The sequence below is a fragment of the Acanthisitta chloris genome, unplaced genomic scaffold, assembly GCF_000695815.1.
Source record: "Acanthisitta chloris isolate BGI_N310 unplaced genomic scaffold, ASM69581v1 scaffold3980, whole genome shotgun sequence".
NCBI lineage: Eukaryota > Metazoa > Chordata > Aves > Passeriformes > Acanthisittidae > Acanthisitta > Acanthisitta chloris.
In genome coordinates, this window is record NW_008653199.1 from 2,722 (window position 1) to 13,300 (window position 10,579).

A 10,579-nucleotide genomic window follows, 5' to 3' on the forward strand; every position below is an offset into this window, starting at 1 on the left:
AGTAATATTTGGCTTATCCATACGAGTCCAAAAATGTGTGTTTTGTATAAAATGTGAGGGGGAAGTTCCCTGAACTGGGACACTGCAATGCTGAAATGCATCACCACAACCGAGTGGAGTGAAATCTTGGTACTAAAGTACTTCTCGAGCAAAATCCCTACTTAGCTGCAATTACTTTTCTTGTTCCAACTTGAAATGCAGCACTTTAAAGCACAACTTCAGAAGTGCATGCAGGTGTGTGCACCTGGGGAGCAGCTCCTGGTGTGGGTGGGGTGTGTGCCAGGAGCACCAGCAGGGATTGGGATGGGAATATGTTCTGTTACCTCTCTCAGGCAGTGGAATCATAGAACGGATTGTTTGGGGCTGGAGGGACCTTAAATCCATCTCATTCCACCCACCTGCCCTGGGCAGGGACACCTCCCACCAGCCCAGGCTGCTCCAAGCCCCATCCACCCTGGCCTGGGACACTCCCAGGGATGGAGCAGCCACAGCTTCTCTGGGCAAATACCTACAAAGCCTTTACTATCCTATAACTCAGTCCCAAACCATAACTCTTGTCTCCCAACCTGTATTTTAGAGGCCAGGGAAGGGATCAGGACCTCAGTGCTCAGTCTGGAGCTGCCAAACTTGCTGTGCCAGAAGTGTCAGCCAACACTTTAAAGCAGAGAAGTTCCCCCCACCCCTTGCCCAGCAGTCGGTGGTGCCAGATTTGTAATTGTGTGTACAGAGACTGACATCACAAGAAGTTTGGGAACAATCACTTCCTCCTTGTGAGGCTGCCAAGGGTTTCACAGGACAGGTGACATCATTCCAGGGCAGGAGTTCCCCAGGGTGTGACAGCACAGTCACCTGCTGCAGGACACAGGAACTTGCAGTTGTTGTGGCTTCATTTTCTGCCTTAGTAAACAAAATAAACCAACCCAAAAATAAGCTTTGCCTTTTTTTTTAACACGTCAAGAATCCAATATTTTATGAGCACCCAAAAATGCATTAAATTTGCTAATGTATTGTGGCTCTTTGCATTAGAAATGCACCTGTGAGTGCTGGTGGTTGTGCTGGAAGGAACTGAGATAACTCGAGGCTTTGGAATTCCACCTGTTAATAAATTATGTTGCTGTTTTTATTTCTTACCATCCATGCAGAATGGATATTTATGTTCAGACATCTGTGGAGATGTTACTGCTCAGTGGCTGATCCTATTTGCCTTCATCACACTAATGTGTTGTGCTGCTGCTGCTGCAGCTCCTTTAGTGGCTTTTTATCCCTCTTCCCTTTCTCACAGTGTGTGCTGCTGGTTCCTTTTGGCTGATTCTTTCTATTAAAACTCATCTTAGCATCGATACTGAGTGAGACCATTTCCACGTGTTCAAATGCACCTCATTCCATCTGGGGCTAATGAATCAGAGCTGGTGCCATTGAATCCTCTTCCAACTGCTGAGGGCAAATGTGAAGAGGCTTCTGCTTGTTTGTAAATTTAACTCCTGCAGTTGGCTGTTAAATTTGCTGTGCAGTGCTGAAAGTGGCTGCTCTGCAACCAAAATGAGACTTGCAGAGAACTAAGCAGGTTTTGCTCTGCTTCGTGAGGTGCAGCTTGAAAATGCTGCAGGAACTGTTTGTCAGGTTGCTTTTACTAAAGGTTTGGTGTTCTCTCTGAGGAGAGTTTTCTGTCAGAGAGTTAAGCTGCAGCTACCAAATAAACTTCATTAGATCTGAGTGCAAAAGAGTCATTAAGGAACAAGACAAAGGCCTGGAGTGATTCTTGGGCTCACATTTAGCTAGTTACCATTCCAGAATTAAATCTTGTCTAATCAAATACCTCTAAAAACGTTTTTGAGGGGTTTAATACATCTGATTGTTTTGCTGTGATAGGGAAGTCACCTCAGAACTCACCTCGGATGCTTTGATATTTTGCAGTCACTGTGTTGATCCTTTTCCCCCTCCAGATTAACATGGATTACGAGACACTTCTCCCTCCTCAGGTGTTTGGGGATCTTGGCTAAGCAAGGCAAAGAGTGAAGTGACTGAACAAAGTTTTGAGGGTCCTTGAGAGCAGCAGGTTGAGGGGTTGAAGCTCCCCAAGGTGTAGAGCTGCAGGTGTGGAAGGAACCCAGGACACCTGTGAGGCCCAAGGGGCAACACCTGCACTGGCCAGGCCAAAATCTGAGTGTGACATCCACACTCTGCTCCTTCCTGCTGGGAAATCAGCCCTCTTGGAGTTATTTTTACCAGGAGAAAGGCTGGGGGTGTAAAAGTTGCTGAGACAGCACCAAATGGTGCAGAATTCCATGGTTCTGGCAGTCAGTGTGTCGTGGATTTGGTGGATAGAGAGCAATAGGAATAGGTGGGGGAAATGCTGTGCAATAAAGCTCCTGTTTTCAGGTGGTTTCCTGGAATAAAATCAGGGTGCAAAAAACAGCATTTGATGCTGCTGGAGTTGTTCAAATGGGATTTGGTTATGTAAGACTATGGAAAAATGAAATGGCAGCAGAACAATCTCCTTCTGTTAACTTTTTTCCTACTTATCAGTTGGAGTTTAAATAATCCTGTGAAACAGGAGGTAATGCAGCAGGTATTGATTATAAGTTGTGTAAGACTGTGGAAAATGTAATCTGCAGGAAAATAATCTCCTCCTGTAACTTTCTTCCTACTTATCAGCTGGAGTTAAATAATCCTGGAAAACAGGAGCTAATGGAGCAAGTATTGATTATATGATGTGTGTTTCAGCCCTTAGCAGCATTTTGCTTTCCTTTGGAGATGTTCCTCCAAGGAGCTGGGGCCACTGTCCTTGCCTTTGTGTTTTGGAGCCTGTTTTGGCTGGAGAACTGAAGCTCTGACCCTGCATTCCAGGTGAATGGACCTGATGGCATCCTGCAGAATGGAGCTGTGGATGAGAACGTGGCCAAGACCAGCCAGCTCCTGGCAGAGCTCAACTTTGAGGAGGATGAGGAAGATACCTATTACACCAAGGACCTTCCTGTGCATGCCTGCAGGTAAGACCCAGTCCTTGTTATTCCAGACCCCTCTGTGTGATTCAAAGGTGTATTTGGGGACTTTAGAGCAACTTCCTTGGACTCAGCCCCATACTGGTGGGGACTGGTACCCTCTGGTGAGCTCCTGTGCAGACCTAGAGCTGCCACATCCACTTCTGGTTGGCTTGGGGAATAAAGACAAGGCTAATCCAACCCAGGGATGGCAGTAGTGGGAAGTGTTAAAACGTCTGTGACTCAGAACACAACTTTAGCTTCTTTGATGCTTTCACCAAACTCATGTTCCCAAATTTTCACTTCCCCTTTTTTTTTGTACACATCTAAGTGGCTTAGATCTTGTAGTTGAATTTTCCTCTGAGCAGGGACCCAGTCACTTCCTGGTTTTGCTTTCTAATTCCAGTTACTGTGGGATCCATGACCCTGCCTGTGTGGTCTACTGCAACACCAGCAAGAAATGGTTCTGTAATGGTCGTGGAAACACCTCAGGCAGGTGAGTGGTGAAGTCATGGAAGTAACAAGTTTGGATTTAGAGGGTTTGTTTTGAAGGGTTATGGTAGTTGTGACTGTGTTTTGGTGATAATCACCATCAAGGTTGGAAAAGAGCTCCAAGATCATCAAGTCCAGCCCTACCATGGTTACCAGACCATGGCACTAAGTGCCACATCCAGTCTCATCTTGAAAACCTCCAGGGCTGGTGAATCCACCACCTCCCTGGGCAGCACATTCCAATGCCTGATCACTCCATAAAAAATCTCTTCCTCATAGCCAACCTAATCAAAGTCTAGTGACTTAAACATGAGGAATCTTTTACACGTTTCCTATTCTTTCACACTCTTCAAGGTTAATGGTTGGATTTGATCTTAGAGATCTCTTCCAACCTTGATGATTCTATCAGCTTATTGATTCTTACATGAGCTATTATGATTCCTACAGAATCTTATATGATGATTCTGTGACTGAGAAGCCCCTGGAAGTGTGTTCCTAACATCTTTGAGTGGAAAGAGCAAGATCTGCCCAGTGTCAGCACAATAACCACACTGTGTGTGTGTCTTTTAAACACTGAGCTGCAAAGTTGGGACAGACTCTAAGTGTCCTATTAACTTGCTATAAATGTATTTCCTTTCTGTTTTCAGCCACATTGTGAATCATCTGGTGAGAGCCAAGTGCAAAGAGGTGACTCTCCATAAGGATGGACCTCTAGGAGAGACTGTCTTGGAGTGTTACAACTGTGGATGTCGTAATGTGTTCCTGCTTGGCTTCATCCCAGCCAAGGCTGACTCGGTGGTTGTTCTGCTGTGCAGGTGAGAGAATGTCTTTGCTGCCATTGTTGTGCCCACTCTGTCACATAATCTGGTTTCTGAAGGGCAACACTTGCTCTCATTTTGTACCAAGATAGATTTTATACTCTGTTTTCCCACCCTTTTCCCTTTGGATGGTCGTAGAAACCTCAAGAATCCAAGTAGATAATGCAGTGAGGGGAAAGTTGGGAATTAATTCCATTTTCTGATGTGTTACATGTGTAATACACATTATGTAGATGACATGTATAGCATAAGTGATTTGTTACATGTATATTATGAAGGGTAATATTTATGTTACACATGTATTATATGTAATATCTGTTACATCTTAGTAGGCTCTAACTCCTTTCAAAGGTGTCATGTTTAATATCTTAGTTGCTGGAAACACCCAGGCAATACCAATTACAATCCTGAGCCTTCCCAGTGTTGAAATAGCAAATCATCAGTGGATGAGAAGCTCAGTGTGAGCTTAGCCCAGAAAGCCAATGGAATCCTGGGCTGCATCCACAGGAGTGTGGGCAGCAGGGTAAAGAGCTGATTCTTCCCCTCTGCTCTGCTCTGGTGAGACCCACCTGGAATACTGCACACAGTTCTGGTGCCCTCAGCATCAGAAGGACATGGAACTGTTGGAGCAAGTCCAGAGGAGGCCACAGAGGTGCTAAGAGCACTGGAGCAGTGACAGGACAATGGGTTCAAACTGAAGGAGGGAAAGTCTAGGTTGGATGTGAGGAAAAAAGTTTTCCCTGTGAGGATGGTGGGACACTGGCACAGGTTGCCAAGGGAGGCTGTGGCTGCCCCAACCCTGGTGGTATTCAGGCCAGGCTGGATGATAGATAGATAGATAGATAGAAATTCTATGATTCAAATACAAGAGCTAAAAGATTCCTTGTCCTGGCAGACCAGGCTTGTTTTGGTGTGGTTTTTTTTCCTGCTAAGTGAGCCACTTGAGTTGTTTTAGGAGCATGTTAAACCTGTTCTCACACTCCACAGGAGCCTTTTTCTTACACGTGTCTAATGGAATAATTTTCCAATGATTTGGTTGTGCAGGCAGCCATGTGCCAGCCAGAGCAGCTTAAAGGATATCAACTGGGACAGCTCCCAGTGGCAGCCTCTCATCCAGGACCGGTGCTTCCTCTCCTGGCTGGTCAAGATTCCATCTGAGCAGGAACAGCTGAGGGCAAGGCAGATCACAGCTCAGCAGATCAACAAGCTGGAGGAGCTCTGGAAGGTACCTGCTGCTTTTCAAACACTCTGTCTTACCAATTCTGTGAGTTTGTGAAGGTGAGACAAGACTTTGAGCAGCTGTATAAGGCAGAAAAGTACTTAGATCACCTGAGGGTTAACTCATCAGTGCAGCTGATCAAAGTATTCAGGGAATTGTTGATCAAGGCAGGAAAACTTCACCCTGAGGTTCTTCAGCACTCTGAAAAAAACCAACTTTCCTTGCCCGTATCAAGTCTTTCACTTGTTTCTGCCTTATATGATAACTAGATCAGTGAACTGTTAATCCATTCAGTTGCTGGTTTTCTGTACATCCTTAACAGCAGAATAAACCCTGCTGGGTGTGAATGACCTCATGTAATGCCTTGGGTGTAGTTTCAGCAGGTGGTATAACTTCCTGTAGTAGTGAGACACAGTACCATGAGTCCCGTTGTGACATTCTATACTTAAAACATTGAGACACAACATTTGGCCTTCAAATTCCAGGAGAATCCATCTGCAACCCTTGAGGACTTGGAAAAACCTGGTGTGGATGAAGAGCCACAGCATGTCCTGCTTAGATATGAAGATGCTTATCAGTACCAAAATATCTTTGGTCCTCTAGTCAAGCTTGAGGCAGACTATGACAAGAAACTCAAGGAGTCTCAGGTAACTTGTGTGAAATGTGCCTGTTTGTGGGGGCTCCTGAGCAGTTCTCTGGTGTCAAACACTTGGTCACTGTTGGCAGCACAGAAGGAGCCTCAAGTGAAATAAATACCTTAATGAGTGTGGTGTGGTAGTACTGGAATAGCAGGAGTAATGGTGCCATATGACAGCAGGGAGAGGAAAGAAATATCCTCAAACTGAGCTTTTTTAGGAGCTTGGAACACTTGGGAGCTTTCATCTGTTCTGTGTTAAAGTTTTTCTTTCCAAGAAGCAGATTTTGTCGCAGAGCTGTGACTTGGCCACTTCATTGTCTGTTGTTCCCCTCATAACCTGCAGTTCTCTGCCAGGCAGAGCTGGAGTTATGTGAGGTCATGTAAGCACTGACTGAGGTTTGAAAGGTGGGAGAGAATATCACAGGTGGTGATTAGGGCTTTGCTTCTCACAACCAGCTCTTTTGTAGAACAGAATTACCTTCTGCAGATGGTGAGGAATAAACATAGATTTCTGTGACATTGGAACAGCAAGTTTTGTTATTTCTCCACTGCTCTGAAGCACAGCCCAGCCAGGACTGTGCTAGTTGACAAACAGCCCTTTGAGGACATAATAGATGCCTTTTTTTCCACCCTTAGACCCAAGATAACATCACAGTCAGATGGGACCTGGGCTTGAACAAGAAGAGAATTGCTTATTTCACTCTGCCAAAGACTGATTCAGGTAATGACAGCTCGATTGTCTCTCTTGTCAGGGGGTTGTGCCTGGTGAATAGCAGCAGTGTTCAGAGCTCTGTGGGGGCCTGGCCTGGGACAGCAGATAGCCCTGGAAGGTTTTGTGTTGGGAGAGGGTTGCTAAGAGCATTTTTTTCTCCCCTTCCTCTGTAGACATGCGTCTGATGCAAGGAGATGAGATCTGCCTGAGGTACAAAGGAGACCTGGCCCCGCTGTGGAAAGGAATTGGGCATGTCATCAAAGTCCCTGATAGTATCCTTTACTCAGAGAGCTCAGTCCAAGGTTGCAGCCTCTCCAAGAAGTCATTAAATACACACAAAAGTAATTCTGAGATTAATTGGGATTTTATCCTGGGGATTTTGCTTTAAAAAAAATCTGCTGCAAATTGGGAAGAATAAAATTCAGATGTTTGCTGTAGATTACTACTTAACCAGGTTCTACAGATTATGGTGATGAGATTGCCATCGAGCTGAGGAGCAGTGTTGGAGCCCCTGTGGAAGTGACTCACAACTTCCAAGTGGATTTTGTGTGGAAGTCAACTTCCTTCGACAGGTATGGAGAAAACACTTCAGATCTTGGCAGGTGGTGGGTGCAGTTGGTGTTCTCCTTTCTCTTTTGAACAGCAGTTGTGCTGCTTTGTGGCACTAAGCAATCAGAAATCAGAGTATGAGATCTCTGATCAGAGAAAGGCCTGACTTCTACTGGAGATGGAATGATCTGAATGCCAAACAGTGGATTTCACTTTGTTAAAGTCACTCTTAATGTTTGTTGCAAGGGGAAATGTTGTAAACAGATCAGAATTCCCTATTATTAGGACCTGCTGTTGTTACTGTCTCATTATCCTATTTATTCTCAGTGCAATGTCTTCATCTTGCAAACAAGGAAATTTCCCTTATGTTCAGTAACTCTTGGAATGTCAGAGGAAAAACACTTGTGTAGTTCAGCTGCACCTAAATTTCCTGTCAAGCTTCTGTCAAAGGCTGAAGTTCCTCTACCAATTTTTGTGGCTGTAACACCTTGTGATACTCACGTGGGGAAAACCAAGATCTGTGTCGTCAGAGTGTCATTTTACCTCTTTATTCTGTTAATAAATGTTGTCTTTTGCTCTCTGTTGGTGCCTGATGTGTGATTAACCTTGGTGTAGGACAGCATGGGCGAGTTGTGTTTGAGGTCACACTGATCCCATTCCTCCTTTCAGAATGCAGAGTGCTCTGAAGACATTTGCTGTGGACGAGACCTCTGTGTCTGGGTACATCTATCACAAGCTGTTGGGGCATGAAGTGGAGGATGTCATCATTAAATGCCAGTTGCCAAAGCGCTTCACAGCACAAGGACTTCCTGATCTCAACCATTCTCAGGTACCCTCATCTCCTGTGTATTGTGTGCTCAGAATGGGACAAAGGATTTATGGACAGAGGGTGAACAGCTCCAACATGCTCTGCATGGAATGCTAAATAGGAGTAAAACTCTTTTTGGATAGGTTTATGCTGTGAAAACTGTCCTGCAGCGTCCTCTGAGCCTTATCCAGGGTCCCCCTGGGACTGGAAAAACAGTGACATCAGCCACTATTGTCTATCATCTGGCCAGACAGGGCAATGGGTAAGAACTGCTCTCTCCATCTTTATCCGTGAGGTTACGTTAGTAATGCAGAGAATCACCTTGACCTTAAAAACAACAATTTGTGTCATGAGTTACAGATGTTTATTGCAGGAAATGCTCCTCCCCTGCAGCTTTTTAGGGAACGTGTGTCATAACACACGAGTGGATTACAAATCTAGTGGTGAAATGTTGATAGCTCATTGAAAGTTGCTCTTTGCTGTGTGTGCTCCAGGCCTGTGCTGGTGTGTGCTCCCAGTAACATCGCTGTGGACCAGCTGACCGAGAAGATCCACCAGACTGGACTCAAAGTGGTTCGTCTGTGTGCCAAGAGTCGGGAGGCCATCGACTCCCCCGTGTCCTTCTTGGCACTGCACAACCAGATCAGAAACATGGACAGGTGAGACACGAGCAAACCCCAACTTCAGTGCTGATGGACACAACTGAGAGATGTTCTCATCAGTACATGATATTTGCTTCTTGTGATCACCTCGGTTCTGTGCGTGTTTAGTTACTAATGACTTTCACTGTCCTGCCAAGCTGATAATTAGGCCCTAAGGCAAAATTCCTGTGTTTTACAGCATGCCAGAGCTTCAGAAGCTGCAGCAGCTCAAGGATGAGACTGGAGAACTCTCATCAGCCGATGAGAAGCGTTACCGAGCACTGAAACGAACTGCAGAGCGTGAACTGCTCATGGTGAGCTCCCATGGCTTCCCCCTCACCCCACCTGGTGCAGCTCAGCAAACAGTTTAACTCTCGAGGGGATTCCTGGCAGGGCCTGGAATCCTCTTTCCTGTAGAAACCCTGTTGATACCCCCCGTGACTGTTCTGTTGTGTTTCCCTGGCAGAATGCAGATGTGATCTGCTGCACCTGTGTGGGAGCAGGGGACCCAAGGCTTGCCAAGATGCAGTTCCGCTCCATCCTGATCGATGAGAGCACCCAGGCCACCGAGCCAGAGTGCATGGTGCCCGTGGTCCTGGGAGCAAAGCAGGTAAATTCCTTGCATCTCGTCAGAGGAGGAGTTTATCCATACAGGAAGTAGCATCAAGCAGTAGATTCATGGCCTAGGCATGTAGGGATACAAAATTCTTCTCTTTCATGGAAGACATTGCCATAATAGAAACCTAAATGACTTCATTTTGTGTTAGTCCTGTTAGTTTTCTGTCTCCGTGGCATAGTCTTTGCCTGGAACCTGTTGGAACTGTTGGAACAATCTGGAGAGTGAATTTTATTTCAAAACTGTAAACTGAAGAGTCGATACTAAAAGTTCCTAAGCCTTAGGTGAGATCTGAAGCTTATCACAAGTCAGGCTTAAGGGCCTGACATATCAGGCAATGGTTTAAACTCACAGAAAGAAGGTTTAGATTAGATATTGTGAAGAAATTGTTGACTCTGAGGCTGCTGAGGCACTGGCACAGGTTGCCCAGAGCAGCTGTGACTGTTCCATCCCTGGAAGTGCTCAAAGCCAGGTTGGACAGGGCCTGGAGCACCCTGTGCTAGTGGGAGGTGTCCCTGCCTATGTCAGAGGGTGGGACTGGATGGGCTTTAAGGTCCTTCTAACCCAAACCACTCTGTGATTCTACATTTTATAGTAGGATATTACTATTTTTTGAAGCAACTTTCAGAGACTAAACTTTGCTATCTCCAAACTCTTCTTCCCCACAGCTTATTCTGGTGGGTGACCACTGCCAGCTGGGGCCTGTTGTGATGTGTAAGAAAGCTGCCAAGGCTGGTCTGTCCCAGTCCCTGTTTGAGAGGCTGGTGGTGCTGGGCATCCGCCCCATCCGCCTGCAGGTGCAGTATCGCATGCACCCTGCGCTCAGCGCCTTCCCCTCCAACATCTTCTACGAGGGCTCGCTCCAGAATGGTGTCACTGCAGGTGAGCAGCCTCAGGGGCCCTGCAGGGTCCTGCCTGCCACTCTCTCAGGGGAGGGAACCTCTGCAGAGAGACCTGGAATGGCTCAGTCAATGGGCTCAGTGCTGGTCCTGCATTGGACACAACAGCTAGAGAGGTGTTGGTTGCAAAGGGCCTTGGCAGTGCTGGTGGCACAGCTCAGGGGGAGCCAACAGTGTACACAGGTGGCCAAGGGCATCTTTGCCTGG

At 46.2% G+C, this 10,579-nt stretch overlaps 1 protein-coding gene across 1 annotated transcript in view; it reads left to right on the forward strand.

The window, feature by feature from the left end:
* Nucleotides 1–10,579, forward strand: part of UPF1 (UPF1 regulator of nonsense transcripts homolog (yeast)) — a 19,375-nt gene that overhangs the window by 2,649 nt on the left and 6,147 nt on the right. The window contains exons 2-16 of the mRNA XM_009079868.1: nt 2,848–2,990; nt 3,388–3,477; nt 4,121–4,288; nt 5,336–5,516; nt 5,996–6,157; nt 6,784–6,868; nt 6,900–6,902; nt 7,033–7,131; nt 7,323–7,431; nt 8,078–8,237; nt 8,360–8,478; nt 8,711–8,875; nt 9,057–9,171; nt 9,324–9,467; nt 10,142–10,355. Of these exons, the coding sequence (XP_009078116.1) occupies nt 2,848–2,990; nt 3,388–3,477; nt 4,121–4,288; nt 5,336–5,516; nt 5,996–6,157; nt 6,784–6,868; nt 6,900–6,902; nt 7,033–7,131; nt 7,323–7,431; nt 8,078–8,237; nt 8,360–8,478; nt 8,711–8,875; nt 9,057–9,171; nt 9,324–9,467; nt 10,142–10,355 (1,957 nt within the window). The remainder of the gene's footprint in view (nt 1–2,847; nt 2,991–3,387; nt 3,478–4,120; nt 4,289–5,335; nt 5,517–5,995; nt 6,158–6,783; nt 6,869–6,899; nt 6,903–7,032; nt 7,132–7,322; nt 7,432–8,077; nt 8,238–8,359; nt 8,479–8,710; nt 8,876–9,056; nt 9,172–9,323; nt 9,468–10,141; nt 10,356–10,579) is intronic.